The 20838-nt window shown below is 55.2% G+C and overlaps 3 protein-coding genes across 3 annotated transcripts; 1 reads left to right on the forward strand and 2 right to left on the reverse strand.

Annotated features, from left to right (window-relative positions):
- Positions 1–62: 62 nt before the first annotated feature.
- Positions 63–7849, reverse strand: EI24 (EI24 autophagy associated transmembrane protein). Its single transcript, XM_084221455.1, has 11 exons — positions 7743–7849; positions 6764–6911; positions 4973–5118; positions 3735–3795; positions 3030–3096; positions 2509–2633; positions 2135–2254; positions 1938–2049; positions 1065–1176; positions 907–981; positions 63–785 (listed from the first exon to the last, which is right to left on the reverse strand). Exons 2-11 carry the CDS (start codon positions 6803–6805, stop codon positions 623–625), a joined length of 1023 nt encoding a protein of 340 aa, XP_084077581.1. The 5' UTR covers positions 6806–6911; positions 7743–7849; the 3' UTR covers positions 63–622.
- A 1610-nt stretch (positions 7850–9459) lies between these two features.
- FOXRED1 (FAD dependent oxidoreductase domain containing 1) lies at positions 9460–14548 on the reverse strand. Its single transcript, XM_084221451.1, has 10 exons — positions 14402–14548; positions 13494–13738; positions 13301–13411; positions 13106–13224; positions 12924–13018; positions 12648–12749; positions 12503–12570; positions 12271–12419; positions 11452–11581; positions 9460–11376 (listed from the first exon to the last, which is right to left on the reverse strand). The coding sequence occupies exons 2-10, from the start codon at positions 13713–13715 to the stop codon at positions 11017–11019; spliced, it is 1356 nt and encodes a 451-aa protein (XP_084077577.1). The 5' UTR covers positions 13716–13738; positions 14402–14548; the 3' UTR covers positions 9460–11016.
- A 106-nt stretch (positions 14549–14654) lies between these two features.
- On the forward strand, positions 14655–20791 carry SRPRA (SRP receptor subunit alpha). The gene is made up of 14 exons (XM_084221650.1): positions 14655–14816; positions 15438–15521; positions 16322–16485; positions 16582–16742; positions 16864–17017; positions 17468–17618; positions 17781–17887; positions 18078–18196; positions 18470–18556; positions 18647–18819; positions 18910–19123; positions 19200–19363; positions 19489–19587; positions 19775–20791. Exons 1-14 carry the CDS (start codon positions 14697–14699, stop codon positions 19901–19903), a joined length of 1926 nt encoding a protein of 641 aa, XP_084077776.1. The 5' UTR covers positions 14655–14696; the 3' UTR covers positions 19904–20791.
- Positions 20792–20838: the final 47 nt, after the last annotated feature.

Genomic DNA, 20838 nt, shown 5'->3' on the forward strand with positions numbered 1-20838 from the left:
GGCGCGGGGGGAGCCCGGCCCGGGAACCCCGCCCGGAGTAACGAGAGCGGCAGTCGCAGCAGGGCTGAGAATCGTGGTCTCTCCGTTTAATGTTTCAGTGTGAAAATACTAGAGAAAAGTTGATAAACCGGCCCGAAATATCCAAAGGGGTCTGAACGTCACCGGTTCCTTCCCCGACCCGACAGAAACGGTACATGCACGGCAGGGGGACGCTGTGCTCGACGGCAGCGGGAGCTCCCAGAAATGCCCGCCCCCCTCCCACGACCTGAGTTAGGGGAGATGGAGGGAGCGGGAAGGGGGACGAGGGGCAGGGGGACACGGGGGAGACACGGGAGGGACACAACGGCAAAACGGGTGACGGGGTTCCGACCCACGGCCCGAGGCAGGGAGATGGCACGGGAAAGGCGTACAAAAGAGTCCACTATAAAACAAGCGCAGGGCACAACCCGGCTCCTGGAAACTCACAAAGGTGTTAAAAACCCAGATTTTCCCCCAAAAAATTTCCAGGGGGAGACGCAGAACTGACAGTGACACCTTGTCAGGCTGGGTCCTGCCCGTCCCTGGAGATCGGGGGCGCAGAGAAGCCCGTGGGTGCCCCCCCTCCCCGGGGTCTGGGGGCAGCTCAGTGCCCCGGAGCAGCCGCGTGTTTGGCAGGAGAGGGCGAAGAGGAGGAGGAGGAGGGGGAGGAGGAAGCACCGCTCAGGGCGGACTGAAGGTAAACGGTCTTGTGAAAGAGTCTGTTGCTGAGGAAAACCACCAAGGAGAAGAGACGGAGCTGGAAGTGGCTGAAAGGGAAGAGAGTCCGTCAGCTCTGGAGCCAGGAGCGCCCCGCAGGGTTTTGGGGAGCACCGGGGGAGGCTGGGGGTGCTGGACAAGGATCAGTGGGTGGCACTGAAGGATACTCACTAGGTCTTGCCGGGGGTCCTGGCTTCGTTGGCGCTGATGATGAAGAGAGGGAAAAGGATGGAGAAGAGGCAACCGCTGCAAGGGAAAAATACAGTAAAATAAAATAAGGGGCACTCAGTGGGTGTCAGGAGGAGGAGGGGCCAGAGTGGCTTTCCCACCTGATGATGTAGGAGGACTGCATGGCCGTGAGAAATGCCAGGGGCAAGCCGAAGCCAAAGTAGTAGGGCCAGTTCCTCTCGATGTTGGACAACCGTTGGTGCATTTCGATTCCTGCCAAGAGGAGAACCCCGTGGAAATGAACCCATGGGGAGGGACACCCTCACTGCAGATTCACAGAACCATTTAGGCTGGAAAAGACCTCCAGTGACCAATTCCCACCTTGTCAATTGACCAGATCACTGAGTGCCACATCCAGTCACCTCCTCAACAACTCCAGGGATGGGGATTACACCACCTCCCTGGGCAGCCCCTTCCAATGCCTGACCACCCTTTCAGTGAAGAAATTCATCCTGATGTCCAACCTGAACCTCTCCAGCACAGCCTGAAGTCATGTCCTCTCATCCTGTCGCCTTTTCTGTGGGAGCAGAGCCCAATCTCTCTGGCTTTCCCCTCCTGTCAGGGAGTTGTGCAGAGCCAGAATAACCCCCCTGAGCCTCCCTTTCTCCACGCTGAGCTTCCCCAGCTGCTCCAGACTCTCCCCCAGCTCTGTACCCATCTCTGGACATGCTCCAGCCCCTCAATGTCCTTCTTGTCCTGAGGGCCCCAGAACTGGACACAGCACTCGAGGCCTCACCAGTGCCCAGCACAGGGGGACAGGCAATGCTCTGGAGCTGTGGCCACACTGGGGCTGGTACAGGCCAGGTATCACTGGCCTTCTTACCACCTGAGCACTCTGCTGGCCCACATTTACCCTTCATCCCATATAAAAAGTGACAGAAGGTCAGCCTCTGACACCTGAATTGGATGCTCCTTCAGTAGAGAAATGCTCAATCCAGGCAAATTCCCCCTTTCCATGCAGGAGCCTCCCTCACCTTTGTTGAACCAGCGGTACTCGAAGCAGTAGAGCGAGTAGAGCAGCGACATGTGGAGGAGGCTGATCAGCTGCCCAATGAGGTCGATGGGGAACAGGCTCACGATCATTCCCTGGGAGAGAAAAGGAGCAGATTGAGAGAGGGATGCTCAGATCTGGGGGAGGGCAGCACTTGAGCTGTGGGGTGGTCTGTCTCACCTGGATGAGGAAAAGTGCCTGCAGCAGGAGGTTGAACAACATGTCAGCGATGATTTTGCTGACGCTAGGGAAGGGGTGAGGCTTCCTGCCCGACACTTCGAACGCCAGGTCTGCGATGTCCTGCAGCAGAGACAGGGGCTTCAGGCAAATGGAACTCCAAAGCAATGGGGGCTTCAGGGAAATTAAACCCAGGGTGATGCTCCTCAGCTCATCAGGAATATATGCTCAGAGGGCTTTTGCCCACCAGGAATATACCCAGAGCCTGTTTTGGGGCAGGATTTCATCTTGTGCTCCCACACCACCTGATCAAGCCCCACCCAGAGAGGAAACTCCCCCTGTTTGCTCAAGGCAGGGCCCAGGTTCCTGTCACCCACCTGAAACCAGATGGCATTGACCACCTTGCTGAGCACAAAGAGGGGCAGGACCCAGAGAGCACTGAAAATGGAGGTGAGGATGAACTCCAGCCAGGACCAGACATCACCATGTAAGGAAGGGTCACCTTTGGAAGAGAGACAGAGAGACACGTGTGAGGAACTGATGTCGGAACCTCCAAATGCTTCCTGGCACAGCCATCAGGGAGGTTCTCCTGACTCTAGTTTTCTAATGTCTTTAAAAGCACATTTCCACCCACTTGCTTTTTATTTAAATACAAAAACACACAGAGGAATGTTTGAAATGGCAAGACCCCCAGGCTGGATCCCTGATGTGCACAGCAGGGTGATCCATTCCTGATTTTCTACTGGATGATTAATGATGGGATTGGTGGGTACTGGGAAGAAGAGGAAAACAACACAAGGAGACAGAGGTGTGAGGAACAGCTCAATGGGACAAAGACCCTGAACTCATCCCATGGACTGCTGAGCCCCCTGGAAGCCCCAAGGGGAAAGGCACCCACCGATGATCTGCGCCGTGACCGACTGAAGGACGGGGATGAACACTCGGTAGAACAAGAAGAGACTAAGCTGCAGAGAAAAACAAACAAGGGCCCTCAGTGAGGCACTGCACAGGCATTTTGTGCTCCTGTGGTGGCTACAGATCCAAAGGCACATGGGCCTCTCTTCCCCCAGCAATCCACAAATAGAGAGGAGCAAAGATTTCTGTTTAAATACAGCCACAATCTACAGCTGAACACTTCAACACTTCCATGCCCATCCCTCGAACTCTGCACCAATGTAATGAGAAAATGAAGCCATTTATTTGGTTATTTGATTTATTAAGTGTTGGCTCCATTAAGGATCAGCCCTATGAAGCAGGCATAGCAAGTCAGAGCTGAGGAAATGTCTTTAAGATGTCAATATCCAATTGGTAAAACAGTGTCCCAAGCTGCAGCAAAGCAGGAATTGAATATTCAGAAGTTTCAAAGACTTGAAAAGCAGCTTGAGTTTCATGTGTAGATCTCTTGAATAAGTCTGTCATCCTGTATCCCACAGTGAATCCCTTAAAATACAGCATTGGGATGGGAATGTGGTGGTTTCCCAAAAATTCCTGCTGCCATGCTGATGGCTCATCACTCACAGCCTATGAGGGCTGGAGCAGCACATGGGTTTTCACAGGGGTTTTAAAATAAAAACTGTAATAAATAAGAAAAATCTCCACATACCCAGAAGACACCTCCATTCCAGGCACAACACTGAAATATCCGGCTCACGATCCGGGGTTCACTGTGGGAGAGAGGCGTGTTAATGTCCCAGCACCTGGACAAATGTTCCCTCACAAGTGCCAACTGCTTCTGCCCCACGTTTTGGACATCTTGGAAAAATCACCAAGAACCAGCTCCACACCAATTGTGCACCTGATTTTATCCAAACACAGAAATGCTGGAAGGAATCCCTGCACAGATTCACACTATGTCTCAGCCAGTGCAGACTCTACAAGACTTAAATCAGGGAGACTCTTTCAACCTTTATTAATTCCCCAAATCTGCACTGAAACAGCAGAAAAACAAAGCTTTCTTCCAGATTTTTAAGCACATATTGTAGATCTCAGGCTTTGTTCTCCCCAAACTCTTGCCAGAATAAAACTGAAATTTTGGGCATTTTTTGGTCTCAGAAGGGGCTCAGGGTGGTTTTGGTGTCTCTATTTGGACATGCAAGAGCAGCTCTGTGGGACTCTGCAGCACTCTCCCAGAGAGTGCTTGACATCAGAATGATTTTGCTATAAAGAAAACCACCAAAATTCAGCTATTTATATAAACAACAACAACAAAGTTATATTTTTCTTCAGAGGCAGCCCAGATGTAGAGCTGCAGAGACCCCTGAGGAGTGTTGGGATCATGGGAGACTTTTCTTTCACCTTTCAGCCAGCCTCCCACCCAGCCAGCCATGATAACTGGTAAATATGTCTCAGAATGTGCATTACTGCCCAAAACCACTGTGTGAGGAGCCAGCCCGGTGCCATCAGGGCAGCAGAGACATCCTGGCATGGTCAGGGAGTCAGACATGGGAACAGATGCTGTTTGCTCCTGCATGGGGATAATTCTGGCATTTCCAGAGTCACTGAGGTTCTGCAGCTCCAAACTCCACAAAACACAGCAGGGCTGAAGAAAAGAGACACTCAATCTGCCTCGATGTGGACACTGGATCCAAGCTGCTCTTTCTTCCCTAATCCCACAATTACTAGGAGGAAAAGAAACCCATAAATCCATGTTCTTTCAGTGGCAATTCAAACTGATTATCAAACAACATAAAAGGTCCAACTCCTTATCTCCTGGTAACAGCTCCAGCCCCATGACACAAGGCAAAAAGGGACTTTCATACCACGTGTTCCCCATTTATTGGCTCTGGCTACCAGAGGAGAAGGGAATTACCCCATTTCTCAGCAGCCACACCCCACACTCACTTCTCTTGCTTCTTCTCTTCCATGTGAAACCTCCGCTGGGCGAGTGCACTGTTGGCCCTCCTCCGCCTCTGCTCTTCCCTTTTCTGCTGGATCCGGGCATCCAGCTTGGAGATGGTGCAGATGCCCCAGATGGAGTCCTTAATTCCCTGTGGGCATGAGGAGAGAGGAGCAATGGCATGTGGCTGACCCAGGCCATCCAAACTCTCCTGGTGCCATGGCTGGCCTTGCTCCTTGGCTGCTTGGGCTCAGCTGGAGCAGCAACACCACCTCTCTTCCATGGCCCAGTGACCTAAATCCCTGCACCTTCCAGCATCTCTGTGACCAGCAGTAATTTTGTCTGTAAAGGTGCAATTTCTCTTCCAATCTGCACTATTTAAAACCCTGGCAAAAAATCAGAGTCCGATCTCTCCCAGCCTTGCCTGGCAGGAATCCCCTCATCCCCTGCCAGCTTTCTGAGGCCAATAAAATGGAATTACACCAATATTTGGGATGTGTGAAGTCTCAGTGTATGCTAAACTATGAGTTTGATGCTTATACCTTCACTGATAAAATCATCTGTCCTCATCCCAGAAACTTCCTCCCACCAGCCACATCCATGCCTGTTCATAAGGATGCCCAGGAGTCTTCCCTTACTCCATGTTTGGAAGATTTGCAAGTCCTCCTAGGACTTGGCTTGTCCAGAGAAGCTGTGGCTGTCCCATCCCTGGAAGTGTCCATGAACACTCGGCAGAACAAGAAGAGATTAAGCTGCAGGGGCTTGGAGCAACCTGGGGTAGTGGAAGGTGCCCCTGCCCTTGGTAGGACATGGAACAAGACTTAAAGGTCCCTTCCAACCCAAACCACTCCGGGATCCTGTCCAATCATTCCCAGCTCCAGGTGATCCCATATCCATGGTCATCACAATTTCCCTTCCAAATAAAAATCCTAAGGATGAGCCAGGATGGTGTCACCACCCTGGTTGGGTTCATAGAGTTCTTGCCCAAAGAGGATAAATTCCAATCCCAAATTCATGTCTGAAACAGCAGAGCTAGGCCCTGGCCCAGGCAGCTCTTCCAGCTGATAGTGTAGGAGCACTGGGAAATGACACAAGTCCTGCTTTTAGGTCGTGGCCACAGGGCTTTGATCAAACCTTTGCCTGTTTTCCAAACAGAGTTATTTCTGAGCATGAGTTATTGCTCAGTGACACAGCACAAGTGGCTTTTAGCCTGTATTTAACCCTGGATGATGGAAGACAGGATGGGAGCAGTGAGGTGACACAGACCTTATTGCTGGGACAGAGCTGCTGTGGTCACAGACATTAATTTATTATTGTTGTTGTTATTATTATTAAATTAAACACAATATTGTACACTCTATATTAAAATATATTATAAACTTTGTGTGTTGTTATATATTGTTATTTTATAATTAATATTATTACGATTTTTCATTAATTTGTGCCCAAAGGAAATCTGTCAGAGGTTCAGCAGCAAACACCGAGCCCTTTGCATTAGACAAACCACACAGCAGTGTTAAAATACACCTGGAGCCCCTTTTCCTTCCTTGGAAAAGTCACCAAGAACCAGCTCCACACCAATTGTGCACCTTTGTATTTGATTTTTTCCTAACACAGAAATGCTGGAAGGAATCCCTGCACAGATTCACACCCTGTCTCAGCCAGTGCAGTCTCTACAAGACTTACATCAGGGAGACTCTTTCAACCTTTATTAATTCCCCAAATCTGCACTGAAACAGCAGAAAAGCAATGCCATGGGAAGGAGGGTGCCCCCAGAGCAGCCCCAGGAGCCTCACCCTGACGAGGTCATGAAGGAAGATTCTCACGCTGTCGGCCATCTCGACTCCAGCATCACCTCTGCTTCCCAAACTATCAACTACAGGGAGAGGGGGAGAGCCGGACCCAGGCCTCTCTCATCCTGGAGAGATGGGAAACGGAGGGAGCCTGCGGAGAGAACACACAGGGCTGGCCGGGAATTCCAGGGTCAGTCACACCCCGCTGATTTCCAGCAGGATTCCCGGCCCTCGCTGGGCACGGCCATCCCCCAACAGGCCAGGGAATGGACCCAGCGAGCCCAGGGTTAGAGGAACAGCTCTTGTAAATAAAGACAGCTCAGAGAAATAGAACCAGCCTCTGAAACAAGGCAAAAATAAACCACCAGCTAACAAAACTCGTGCTTCCCCACCAGGATGCAAACCTCTCACTCCTCCCAGCAGAGCTCCCCGCAGGCTGAAGTCACAAACCCCGGTATGGCAGCGGTGCTGCTGCAGCCGCGGGACGCAAACAACTTAAAATCATTTTAAAGATGGGTTTGTTTTGGTTATTCTGAGTCAAACCCTGCCGGAATCTAAGCTGCGGAACCAGAACTGACCTCCAGATTTATTACCGAGTTAATCACAGGCATCTTCCTCCTAGAAACCGAGTCATGGTGTACCCTGCCGAGGAGGGCACGCACAGGAATGGCCCCCGGCCGTGGGGGTGACCTGGGGGTGCGCAGCCCTGGCAGCTGAGGGGGTGACCCTCAGGGGAGGGGCAGGACCCCGCCGTGCCTGCCGGGGCTCTGCGTGCCCCCCGCAATTCACCCCAGGGCTGTTCCCACAGCCGCCCCAAACAGCGTTCCAGGGGGACGGCTCCCCAATGCCCTCAGGGCCGCCCCCGCAGTGCCCAGAGCCCCCTGGGGGTTTGTTTCGGCACGGGAAGGCCGCGGTTCCCGGCGGAGCCCCCCGAGCGTGGCTCCGTGCGCCGCCCCCGGCCCCCCGGTCCCCCCGCACTCACCGGGGCCGGCCGGGGGCGCACGGCGGGACGGGCCCGGCTCACACGGCCCGGCCGCGCCCACCGCGCATGCGCCGCGCGCACCGCGCACACGCACTGCCGCGGCCCCGCCCACCAACGGGACGCGCCCATAGCTGGGGCACCGCCCACCACCCCCGGCACCGCCCACCGCCTCAGCTGCGCATGCGCCAAAGGCCAGCGCGAACACCTCTGCCCCAAATGCAGCTGCGCGCTGGTGCCGCCCGCCGCCAGAGGGCGCCACATGCACGCGGAAGGGAATTGGGAACACTGGGGGGATACTGGGAACACTGGGGGGGTACCCGGAACACTGGGGGGATACCGGGGGGAATGGGAGTACTGGGGCTGGGGCATTGGGGGATACTGGGAACATTGGGGGGATACTGGGAACACTGGGGGGATACCGGGGGGAATGGGAGTACTGGGGCTGGGGCACTGGGGGATACTGGGAACACTGGGGGGATACCGGGGGGAATGGACACACTGGGGCTGGGGCACTGCGGGGATACTGGGAACACTGGGAAGGTACCGGGGATACCGGGGGGAATGGGAGTACTGGGGGTGGGGCACTGCGGGGATACTGGGAACACTGGGAGGATACTGGGGATACTGGGGGAATGGGAGTACTGGGGGTGGGGCACTGCGGGGATACTGGGAACACTGGGAGGATACTGGGGATACTGGGGGAATGGGAGTACTGGGGCTGGGGCACTGGGGGATACTGGGAACACTGGGGGGATACCGGGGGGAATGGACACACTGGGGCTGGGGCACTGCGGGGATACTGGGAACACTGGGAGGATACTGGGGATACTGGGGGAATAGGAGTACTGGGGGTGGGGCACTGCGGGGATACTGGGAACACTGGGAGGATACTGGGGATACTGGGGGAATAGGAGTACTGCGGCTGGGGCACTGCAGGAATGCTGGGAACATTAGGGGGATACTGAGGGAATGGGCGTACTGGGGATGGGGCACTGTGGGGATACTCGGAACATTGAGGGGATACTGGGAACACTGGGAGAATACTGGGGATACCGGGTGGAATGGAAGTACTGGGGCTGGGGCACTGCGGGGATACTGGGAACACTGGGAGGATACTGGGAACACTGGGAGGATACTGGGAACACTGGGGGATACCGGGGGAAATGGACACACTGGGACTGGGGCACTGCGGGAATGCTGGGAACATTGGCGGGATACTGGGGATACCGGGGGGAATGGGAGTACTGGGGCTGGGGCACTGCGGGGATACTGGGAACACTGGGAGGATACTGGGAACACTGCGGGGATACAGGGGGGAATGGGAGTACTGAGGCCGGGGGCACTGGGAACACTGGGGGGATACTGGGAACACTGGGGGTAAATTGGGGCTGGGGGCACTGGGGAGATAATGGGAATACTGGATGGGGTGAGGGGCTGGGGACGCTGGGGCAGATAATGAGGGGATACTGTGGATTATGGGAGCGCTGGAGATGGGGGCACTGCGGGACTGCAGTGGGGATACTGAGGATACTGGGGCTGGAGGCACTGTGGGAACATTGAGGGCACTGTAATTATGATGGAAGTACTGGGGGTATCGATGCAGGCATCCCCCAGCCAGGGAATAATGTGCTCTGACTCCAAGATTCAGGGTGTTATAAATGAGAAGCTTGACTAGGCCAATATTCAAGCAGCAATTTATTAATTAATATGGTAAAGTATGAGCAATACAGCACTGGGTAGAGTGGGGGAAGTTTTCCCTCCAATAGTTGAGGCTTACAGGTATTTATAGGGGTAGTCATAAGCTTTCTCAGCAGTTTCTATTCCCAGTTTTTACTCATCAGCAGTTTCTATTCCCAATTTTTATGTCACAACTCTATACATTATTGTGATATAGTTTTTCTCAGGATGTACATCCCAAAAGTATCCCAGCTGGTGGTGGTCCAGTTTCCCAAAGGAAGGAGTATTCCATTTGGTGAGGTCCAGCTTCCAGATGTGGGTCCACCTTTTGATTGCAAGGACTGTAAATCTCATAACAGTGATGTCCAGCTTCCCTTAGTCAAAACTGTTAATCCTTGAGTTGATGTTCATCTTCCTTTTTCAAGCTGCATGTTTCCTTTTTATATATTCTAAAACTATAGTTTCAAAGATCCTTACTACAAGCAATATTCTAAAAGGTTATTATTGCAGGACTCTTTAAGGCTTAGCTACAAGCAGAAAGTTCCTGTCAAAAAGCAATATCCTTAAAGCTTTACTTCAAATGCTCCTAAATTAACTTAAGACTTATAAAGATTAATTGCAAACAAAAGACAGGTTCCTCTTCCATGCTTTACTTCCTCAGTTATTATCAGAATTCATCTTTATAACTGTCCCATGGTCGGTTTCCACACATATTACAATCACAAATACATGTTGCTTGTATGTACCTGACATGAAACACAGCTTGCTATATAGCAAGAAGGCTGAAAAAAAGCTTTATTAAGATATATTATATTACTTTACTTACTATACCATACTCTATAGTAAACTACACTAAACTAAAGAAAAACCGTGAGCCCTTCCAGACCGTCACAGCACAGCTTTGACCCAATTGGTCAATCAGTCCAAACACCCATCACCGGTGTCCAAATAACAAATCCCTTTCGGTAAACAATCTCCATAACACATTCCACGTGTGCCAAACAACAGCAGCAGCAAACAGAGATAATCGTTTTCCTGCTTCTCTCTCACTGCCTTCCCCAGGAAAAATCCTGGGAGAGAGAATTATGTCTCTCTCTGTTCAGAGAATGTGACCACCAGACTGGGGGAAACAGGGGTTAGAGGGGACACTGTGGGGACAGTGAGGGACACTGGGGGAGCAACACGGACACTGGATCTGGAAGATAGGAATGTAACGGGGGTACTGGGGCTGGAGGGGATTGGAGCACCAGGGGAATGGGATGCTGTGAGGATACTGGGATTAGGGGGAACTGGGGAGACAATGGGTAACACTGTGGGATACTGGGGACTGCAGGTGGGGGAACATAATGGGGATAGTGGGAGGGAATGGAGTGTAGTGGGGACACTGAAGTTGTGGAAGGTGTTAATGGGGACATTAGAACTGAGGATAGTGGGAGGATACTGGTAGCACTGGTGGAGGGAGCAGGGCAGGCGTGAACCGCATTAATTCTCTGAGACACTCATCATCCACACATCCATTTTATTCCTACAGGACACCACTTTTGGTCTGGGGAGAGGGTCCACGGCTGTGCCTCAGTTTCCCCCCTCCCCGCCCCCATCAAACCACGCCGTGCTCCTGCAGCGGCTCCCCACCCACCAGCCTGTCCCAGCCCAGCCGCCGCAGGTCCAGCGTCTCGTAGCGGCCCTTGACCACCAGCTCGGCCACGGCCCTGCCAGCGGCCGGCGCGTGCTGCAGCCCGTGCCCGCTAAACCCCGCGGCCAAGAACAGGTTTTCCAGCCGGGGGTGCGGGCCCAGCACCCCGTTCTGGTCGAAAGTGTTGTAGTCGTAGTATCCTGCCCAAGACCCCCGGACCCGCAGGGATTCAAAGGCTGGGACGCGCTGAGCCAGGAGGGGCCAGATCTGCTCCTGGAAGTAATTGTGATCCACCGAGAGATCGCTGGGATCCGGCTCTTCCTCCTGGAAAAGGATAAGCTGGGGGTGTCTGATAAGGAATGGGGGGGTGAGTGATCTGAGGGGACCCCACGGGCTCACCTCGGGGGGGCTCATCCCGCCCAGGTAGTTCCCGGCAGCGCCGTCCGGACGGAAATAAGCACCAGAGGTGTCGATGAGGAAGGGGCAGGAGAGGCCAGGGCCATTGGGGCAGTGCCAGGTGAACACATACCTGGGGAACCCCCAAAGAGAGTGTGAGAGGTGCTCCTCTTGCCCCCCAGTATGGTGCAGTGGGGCTGGGATGTGGAGATGTTTGTCCACCCCAAAAAAATACCATTGAGGAGTCATGTCACTCCTAGGCACACTGGAGGGGCTGTGGGCACTGGGGGGATAATTAAAGTACTGTGGGGGTAATGGGGGCACTGGGGGAATAATGTGGTTATTTGGAATACTGTAAGAATACTGTGGATACTGGACCCACTGGGGGGCAATAGGTGACACTGAGGGGGATAATGGGGACACTGGGATCGGGAGTATGGGGACATAATGGGGACACTGGGGCTGGGGGCACCTGAGCAATAATGGGAGCTCCAGGAAGCAAGCCCCCAGTTTCAAATAACAAACTGAGGAAGCTCACCATCCCCCCCAGAGGGTGGTGGGTGCTGGGATGTGTGTCCCATTCTGTGATCCCTCCAAAATAGCACCTAGGGGTTCATGTTACCCCCTCATAGACAGAGGGTACTATCATGACACCTCCCCAAAATAAAAGTGCTGAGGTCCTCCCCCATGACACAGTACTAAAGTACCCCCCCAGAAGAGCACCAAGGGCATCACCCCCCTGAAAAAGGAGTTTCTGGGGTGTGCCCCCACTCTGGGCCCAGGAGCTGACCCCCAGGCTGTGCGTGCTGTGAGCCCCAGTACCTCTTCCTGGGCTGGATGGGCAGCGGGGGCTGGCACAGCCCCCTGGGCAGCCCCTCCGCCTCCAGCAGCTTCCCAGCCCAGGCGCCTGCAGCATTGACCACGATGGCACAGGCCACGGGCTGGTACTCCAGGCTGTCTGGCATGTGGACCTGGGAGGGCACAGACGGGGGGTGACGGCTGCAGGGGGCTCCCGGGCGCTCCCGGGGAGCTGGGGTGGCACACACACACTCACGTGGACGTATTTGATGCGCGCAGACGGCGGTGCTGACGACGTCACGTAGTTGGTCGAGGTGACAAAAGCTGGAGGGTTTTGGGGTCAGGTGGGGGCTCCTGGGGGTGGCAGGGGGGAAGCCTTGCTGTGCACCCCCATCCCTCACCTCGCACCTCCCCAGAGCAGCTCTGGACTCCCAGGGATGTGGCTTTGTGCCGGAAAGCGTTGAGGAGGGTCCAGGGGTCGAACCAGCCTTCATCCTCCAGACCTGGGCAGGGAAACAGGGGGGAGAAACTACTGTGTGACCCCCCAGTACACGCACTGTGGGGGGCTGGACCTCCCCTTCCATAAATAAAGCCAGGATGAAGGATGCATCAGGAGGATGAGGATAAGGAAGGATGTTGAGGGGGGTCTCCATGCCCTCCCCCATCCTCCCACATACCATAGGATGCCACAGCCACATCCTCTGTGTTCATCCAGGGGAATTTCTCCTTCAGCTGGGTGGGGGACAGCAAGGTCACCTGTGCCCCTTCATCCCTGGAGACAGCAAGCATGTGGACGAGGGTCAGAATGACCCCCAGCCCCTGAAACCCCCCCTGGGAGGGTCCCATGTGTGTCCCCCACCTCTGCAGCTGGACGGTGGCCTCCAGGGCAGCAGCGTTCTGGGGGGATGCAAGGAACAGATATCCCCCAGGCTGGAACTGGATGTCGATGGGGGGCTCGTTCGGCACCCCAAGGTACTCCTGTAAGGAGACAGGGGGACCACAGTGAGTGGGGCTGGATTCCCCAAATGACCCCAGCCCATCTAAGCCCACGTACATTGATGTTGCGGAGGAAGCTCGCTGAGAAACGGGACATTTGGATATTTTCCCGGAGGGAAAACTGCTGCCGGATCCCCCCTGCCGACAGCACTGTGGAGGCTCTGGAATACTGAAGGAGAGGATCCCCCAAAAGAAGAGGGGTTCAGGGGGGTCCCCAGGGCCCCAGCCTGCCCTGGGAGGGAGTGTCTCACCATGGGGTCCCGCTCCACCACGAGCACCCTCATTCCGTGCCGCCGCTGCCAGCCCTCCAGCACCTTCAGCCAGTACGCCACGGACCAGCCCACCACGCCGCCCCCCACCACCACCACGTCGGCCTCGTCGGGGGGCCGGGGGTCGGGGTGGGTGCCCGGGGGAATCCAGCCGCGCCCGCCGCTCCGCGAAGCCGGCAGCTGATCCCTCAGGGTCTGCGCCATGCGCTCCAGGGTCTGCCCCAGCTCTGCCGGCGGAGCGGGGGCTGCCGAGCCTGGGGGCACGGCTGGCAGCCCCCGGTACCTCTGCACCCCTGGGCACCCCTGCAGCCCCCTCTGGGATATTCCCAGGACACCCCTCAGATGCCCCCAGGTCTCTCCGCGAATCACACCAGTCCCTCCCACTGGGAGTCCAGAGTCCACTCTGGGAATCATCCAAGACCTCCACGCAGGTTCCTGCTACGTGTCCCCATGGGACCCCCTCCAGTTTCCCCTGGGCCTTCTGGGGGCCCCAGACCCCTCTGAGACCACCAGCCGCCCAGTTCTCCCCAGCCCCTCCAATGCCCCCTGCCATCCCCCGCAGCCCCCAGGGATCATCCCCAGGGATCACCCCCAGGGATCATCCCCAGGCCCCTCTGGCACGCTCCCATACACGCCCGTAACCACCCCAGCTCCCCCCATTCCCAGCTCCCCCCCCATTCCCAGTTCCCCCCATTCCCAGCAATCCCGACCCCGCCGTATATCCTCATACACCTGAGAAACCCCTCCATCCCCTGGGACACCCCAATTTACCTGGCCCCTTCTCCATTCCCCGCCATCCACACCCCGACCCGCCCTCCATTCTTCCCGTGTCCCTCCCCCCGTGTCCCCCAAATCCCCGGTGCGGTGCCGGGGACCCCTCCGGATCTCACCGCGGAAGAAGTCGGAGCTGAGCGGAGGCTTGGTGCGGAGGGGGCGGCCCGGGACCCGACCCGGTTCCCATACCGGGTCCCATACCGGGGTCCCCCTCGGGGTCACCCCCCGAAACCCCCCCGGTCCCCGCGCGCGCAGAGCGCGCCCCCACCGCAGCATGGCCCCGCCCCCTTCCGGTGGGCCCGCCCCGTCCCCGCCCACCGCCGTCCCGCCAATGGCGCGGGGGGGCGGGGCTTCCGGCGGAAGCGCGGGGCAGAGCGACGTGTGCGCCCCGCCGGGCCCGGCGCCGCCGCCATGCTCGACTTCTTCACCATCTTCAGCAAGGGCGGCCTCGTCCTCTGGTGCTTCCAGGGCGTGCGCGGGCCCGCCGCCACCGCCCCCGTCAACGCCCTCATCCGCTCCGTCCTCCTGCAGGTCGGGCGGGGCCGGCTGCCGGGGGAGGAGGGTTGGGTAGGGGTCACGTACCTGGCGAGGGGGGAGAGGGAGCGCCCAGCTGCCGTGAGGGAGGGGGGCCGTGGGACCCGTCTGCCTGGAGGGAGAGGAGGTGAGGCCACAGACATGGCGGGCGAGGCGGGATGGGACCGTCTGCCTGGGAAGGGAGATCAGCTGAGCCCACGGAGCTGGCGGGGGAATGGGATCAGCCCGCTGTGGTTGGGAGGGGAGACATGAGTGGGACCAGGTACCTGGGACGGGGAGGAGAGGGCTGGCACACAGGTGGGACCAGCTGTTGGAGGGGACACACAGGCACGACCAGCTCTGGGAATGGGGACGGGTGTGGGGTCACCCATTTGGGGGGTGTGGATGGGACCACCTGCCTGGGACGGGGCACAGGGGGCACGACCACCCCGGGTGGGTGGGATCACCCAGCTGAGGGGATGGATGGGGACCACCTGCCCAGGGTGTGTGGGGTCATGTGTAAGGGGTGCTGGACCGCTTTGGGAAAGGGGGGTGACAGGGGTGATGGCGGGGAGGGGGGGATGACAGGGGATGGTGGGTGCTGCTGGCTCCTCCGTTCTGACAGCTCCTCTCCTTCAGGAGAGAGGTGGCAACAACTCCTTCACCCATGAAGCTCTCACACTTAAGTACAAACTGGACAACCAGTTTGAGCTGGTGTTTGTGGTAAGTGACTCCCCCCCACCACCCATGCAGTGGCAGGAGGGTCCCTCCAGCCCCCACATGGCCACAAACCCAAAGGAAGGGGATTGCACCAGAAAAGAGAGGGAACAATTCTCACTGTGCTGAGGTTTGAGCAAGCAGCTGTTTGCATTGCCTAGGGCCGGACCTCAGCTCCCAGACGTTTGGCTCCTCTGTCTCTGGGATTTTGGGGGGTGAGGGGCTGTGATGAGCAATTCAGGGGGATGTTGAGCAGTGACCCCAGTGTAGCCAGGCTCCCCACAGAAGGGGGTACATGGGTGTCTGTCAGCTGAATGCCACTGCAGTAGCAGCTTATTTTAATCATCTGCAACAGGATTAAAACTAATCAAACCTCAAATAGAAGCTGCAGCCTTGTAAAACTTCACTTTGGCCAGAGCTATTGAAAAAAAGCCAGTGTGTCGTTCCCTTTGCTTTATGGAGCATTTAACACTCTCTTTTTCAGTCTCCTGGCACTTTATCTCTATAAATCCATACTACCTTTCCCGTTGACCCACAGATAAGCTAAAGGTTTTCTGCCCTTGCCCTATGTGTCCCTGTTGCCATGAGACACCCTCTGTGTGTCAGAGTCACCTGTTGAAGTGAAGCTCTGGGCTGTTTTTCACCTTTTTGGGGGCATTTTAAAAGCTTGGGAAGGTGGAGCAGAAAGTGCAGGCTGAAGCTTGCCCAAGTTAAAGAACTCTGAATTAAACAGAGAGGTTTTTACTTGCATGCTCCTGTTGAATGTGCTGGAAGTTGCAGTGTCTGTTGGCCATGCTCCTTGGCAGGTGGGCTTCCAGAAGATCCTGACTCTAACCTACGTGGACAAGTTGATAGATGACGTCCATAAGGAGTTCAGGGACAAGTACCGCAACGAGTTCCAGCAGAAAGGAGCCCTGGGCCTCCTAAATGGCACCTTTGATTTTAAAGATGACTTTATGCGCCTCCTCCGGTACAGAGCTTGGGTTTTGTCTTAAATTTCTGTTTTGAGCAGAGATGGGAGCGGGGGAAGAGCTGAAATCCAGGCTAATGGGTCACCTCCCTGCAGGGATGCAGAGGAGAGCAGCAAAGTCCGAGCTCCCACGGTAATGAAGACGTTTGAGCAGTCTCTGAAATCTCAGAAGACTGTCAAGTGTATGATTGAAACCCGAGGGGAGAAACCAAAGGAGAAGGTCAAGAACAAGAAAAACAAAGGTTCCAAAAAGGATGGTGAGTTGATGGGGAAGAAAAATGGGAGGGAAATAAATATTCCGGAGCTGTGTGTTGCAGCCTGTGCTTTCCCAATCCGCTTGGAGCTGGACTGAGCTTGTGTTGGGGCTCTTCCTGTCAGGAACTGAAGCTGTGGCAGCACCCAGTAAAGCATCTGCGGGTGACAAGCAGCCCTCAGCAGCAGGGGACAAGGAGGAACTGACCAAGGATGAAATCCTGCAGAAGAATCGGGAGGAATTCTTCAGGAGACACATGAAAGCTGGGGAGAAGTCCAGGTGGGTGATGAGGGCATGGTCAGTTTGCCTATGCTTTGAACTAGGCTATGACTGAATCTCTTCTCCTTTTGGTGACCCCTGGAAGCCAGACTTCACTTTTCTGGACCTTATTTCCCTGATTTCCCTCCTTGCTGAAAAATTGAGGGAAGACACGTGGGTGTCCTGTAGGGGTAATAGAACCTGATTTTCTTTGCTGGGAGATGCAGAAACCCTGAGAGATCCAGACCTGTCTTTAGTGAGCAGACAGCAGTAGTGCATTGATACCTGGCTTGAGGGGAAGTGGTGCCATACAGGGTTAAAGTTCACATAAATAAACTCTGGAAATCGGATTGGTCAATTTCTGCCTTTTTGGGTAATTTTAAGGTTTTTATTTTTCACATCTCCTAAGGAGATGATGGCTGCTACTTCCCTGCACTGAACACAATGTGTTTCTGGTCTTTGTTCCACCAGATCTCCGAAGCCTGACGCACAGAAGGAGAAGGGGAAGAAGCCCCGGGTGTGGGATCTGGGGAACTCTAATGCCAAAGTACTTGATTACAGTAATTCTGCTACCAACGGCAGCGCAGAGGCTTGTCCTGTGGAGGAGTTTGACCCTGACATGGTAAGGAAAAGTCAGGCTCCATTTGCTGTTGTGCATTCTCTGGGATCAGCTGGGCATTATGAGCCTAGCCCAGTCTCTGTGCCTGGATGAGAAGGGATCATGAAGAAACATGAAATAAGGATTGTGGCACTCAGTCCATAAAGCTGTTTCTTCCCCTTGCAGGCCCTGGGGGATAAAAATCGGGAGCCTGGCCGCCTCTATGACCTGGAATATGAGAGTGACGACGAAGCTGAAGAGGAGAAAGTTGTCCAGAACCCTTCAAAACCCAGGTAGAGGCTCCCACAGCCCTTGCTTGTCACATGGTTCTTGATTTCTCTCCCGTAACTACTGTTCCAGTCTAACCAGTAATGCAGGAAGCACAAACTGGTGTGTTTGTCCTCTCAGGGCAAGCCCTTCTGCACCTGACCTTTGCAGATGATAATTTTCAAACCTCAATGTAACGCTTTTGCTTCTCCACAGTGTGAAGAAGGGTGGCCTGGGGGGCATGTTTGGCATGCTGAAGGGCCTGGTGGGTTCCAAGAGCTTGACCAGAGAGGACATGGACCCTGTGCTGGAGAAGATGAAGGATCACTTGATTGGTATGTCTGGATCCATGGTGTGAGGAATTAGTGGCAGTTCCTTGTGCTCTGTTGGGTGGGCCCTGGTGTGGGTAGTGCCCGTGGTTTGGGATATTCTTGCCCACAGGAACTGTGGTTTCACCCCTGAGAAGCCCTTGAGAGTGCAGCAAAAGGGGGGCAGCAGTCAGATCCGGTGGGAATCCTGCACACTGACTCCATCCTTCCCTTGACACTGATGTGGGATGTACATAACCTTCTCAGCAGCACTGATTCCCTGTTCTGTCCTTCTCAAAGCTAAAAATGTGGCAGCTGAGATTGCAGTGCAGCTCTGTGAATCAGTGGCCAAGAAACTGGAAGGGAAGGTGATGGGAACGTTCACCAGTAAGTGTCCGTGTGGCATCCAGTGTGTGGTCCGGAGCTCAGGAGTATTCACCATGTGTGACGTGTCCTCTTTGCTTCCCCTTTTCCCAGCGGTAACCTCGACGGTGAAGCAGGCGCTGCAGGAGGCCCTGGTGCAGATCCTGCAGCCCCAGCGCCGTGTGGATGTCCTCCGCGATGTCATGGATGCCCAGCGCCATCGCCGGCCCTACGTCATAACCTTTTGTGGTGTCAACGGTGTCGGGAAGTCCACCAACCTGGCCAAGGTAGGACAGGACCCTGGATCACAGGAGTGGGGTGATGGGGTCAGGCTGTGTAGCTACTAACGGGCTTTTCTGGTCTGTTGCCTCCTGCAGATCTCGTTCTGGCTCATCGAGAACGGCTTCAGCGTCCTCATTGCCGCCTGCGACACGTTCCGCGCGGGAGCCGTGGAGCAGCTGCGCACCCACACGCGCCGCCTCAACGCGCTGCACCCTCCGGAGAGCCACGGCGGGCGCACCATGGTGCAGCTCTACGAGAAGGGATACGGCAAGGACGCTGCGGGCATCGCCATGGAGGCCATCTCCTATGGTATGTGCGGAGCTGGGGGTGGGGTGTGCTGTCCTGGGGCAGCGCCGTCCTTCACGCTGCCTCCCTGCCGCCCCAGCTCGGAACCAGGGCTTTGACGTGGTGCTGGTGGACACGGCCGGACGCATGCAGGACAATGCACCCCTGATGACTGCGCTGGCCAAACTCATCGCTGTCAACGCTCCCGACCTGGTCCTGTTCGTTGGGGAAGCACTGGTGGGAAACGAGGCTGTGGATCAGCTGGTGAGTGTGGAGGCTTTGTTCTTGAGAGACTAAGAGGGAAAAGAACCCGTTTCTGTAGGTTTTACCAGACAATTGGATGGTGGCAGCACCACAAACACATTTCTCGGATCTTTCTTCTCCCTCAGGTCAAGTTCAACAAGGCCCTGGCTGATCACTCCATGGCCCAGACACCGCGGCTCATCGATGGGATCGTCCTCACCAAGTTCGATACCATCGATGACAAGGTAAGGAGGCTGCTGAGGTGACTCTGCACAGAGCTTTCTGACAGTGACTGGAGGGGAGAGATGGGAATTGTCAAACACAGGACACTCCTGCACTTCCTCCTTGTAATCAAGCCATTGAACCCAAATGTAGAAGTCTGGTTTCCACTCATGGGGGATGAATGAATGACGAGCTCCCTGTCCCCTGCAGGTGGGTGCTGCCATCTCCATGACCTACATCACGAGCAAGCCCATCGTTTTCGTTGGTACCGGACAAACCTACTGTGATCTGCGAAGCCTTAACGCCAAGGCCGTGGTCGCAGCGCTCATGAAGGCCTAAACACCAAATCGCTGTGTGCAGATGTCCCAGAAGAACCTGCTTTAACCTGTCACCAACTAGTCTTTCCCGTGTAGTGCAGAACAGAATGGAGGAATGGCAGCATGAGGAGTACTTTTTTTGGATAAACTCCCTTTTATCCAGAAAAAGCCCTTCCCTGGGTTCCTCCATTCTGTGACCAGTGACACAGGCTCCCTTGCAGGGAGGCTGAATCCAGAGCTTTGTATTGTTCGTGCTGCACGGGGGAGGGTGGGCGGTGCCAGGATCTGCTGTGCTTTTTGGTGGGTTTGAAGGCTTTTTATTGAGCTGCTTTTGATTTTTAGACCAGTTTAGGGAGAAGGCAGGAGGGACTTGGGCTTAGGGGCAGCATTAGATCTGGCTGTTAATGTTGCTGCTCGTGGCAGCTCCACCGAAGCTGATAAACCAAAAAAAGGTGACGGCCTGTGCTGGGCTGGAGGGGACATGCTAAATTGCCTTAAAGTCCCCCATATCTGTCCTCACCCGGACTCTGAAGCAGGGTCCCCAGACACCACGTATTTGGGCAGGAGCTGGAGAGCTGCAGCAGCCAGGTCCAGAGGAGGAAGGCAGTGTGCCCTCCCTGGCTCCTGCCCGCTGGTCTTGGTGTTATTTGCTAGTAAAAAGGAAAAAAAAACAAACCACATTAATACTGGAAGAGAATGGTGGCTGCTTGCTGCTTTCCTGCACCCTTTCTCCCCGCTCCGAGTGCCTCTTGATCCCGGTTGGAAGTGCTACACTGAGTAATACAAACCTCTGACGATGTCTTGTAGCTCTGTATTGCAGATGTGCTATAGTGCAATAAATTGAATGCTGTCTGCTAAGAGACATAATTTATATAAAATAAACTTCATAATTTGTTCTCTGTGTATAAATAACTTGCCTCCAGCCAGGACCTGTTTCCTACTGGGTTTGGGGGAGAT

The sequence above is a fragment of the Fringilla coelebs genome, assembly GCF_963513975.1.
Source record: "Fringilla coelebs genome assembly, chromosome: 25".
Lineage (NCBI taxonomy): Eukaryota > Metazoa > Chordata > Aves > Passeriformes > Fringillidae > Fringilla > Fringilla coelebs.

Coding starts and splice junctions, on each gene's coding strand:
- SRPRA (XM_084221650.1), top strand. CDS start 14,697: ATGCTCGACTTCTTCACCATCTTCAGCAAGGGCGGCCTCGTCCTCTGG. Junction 18,557..18,646: donor GGTGATGGGAACGTTCACCA/GTAAGTGTCCGT, acceptor CCCTTTTCCCAG/CGGTAACCTCGACGGTGAAG. Junction 19,588..19,774: donor TCGATACCATCGATGACAAG/GTAAGGAGGCTG, acceptor TGTCCCCTGCAG/GTGGGTGCTGCCATCTCCAT.
- EI24 (XM_084221455.1), bottom strand. CDS start 6,805: ATGGCCGACAGCGTGAGAATCTTCCTTCATGACCTCGTCAGG. Junction 3,097..3,734: donor GGAATGGAGGTGTCTTCTGG/GTATGTGGAGAT, acceptor TTTTCTCTGCAG/CTTAGTCTCTTCTTGTTCTA. Junction 2,255..2,508: donor TCAATGCCATCTGGTTTCAG/GTGGGTGACAGG, acceptor TCTCTGCTGCAG/GACATCGCAGACCTGGCGTT.
- FOXRED1 (XM_084221451.1), bottom strand. CDS start 13,715: ATGGCGCAGACCCTGAGGGATCAGCTGCCGGCTTCGCGGAGCGGCGGG. Junction 13,412..13,493: donor TGGTGGAGCGGGACCCCATG/GTGAGACACTCC, acceptor CCTCTCCTTCAG/TATTCCAGAGCCTCCACAGT. Junction 12,420..12,502: donor CGCGCATCAAATACGTCCAC/GTGAGTGTGTGT, acceptor GTGCCCTCCCAG/GTCCACATGCCAGACAGCCT.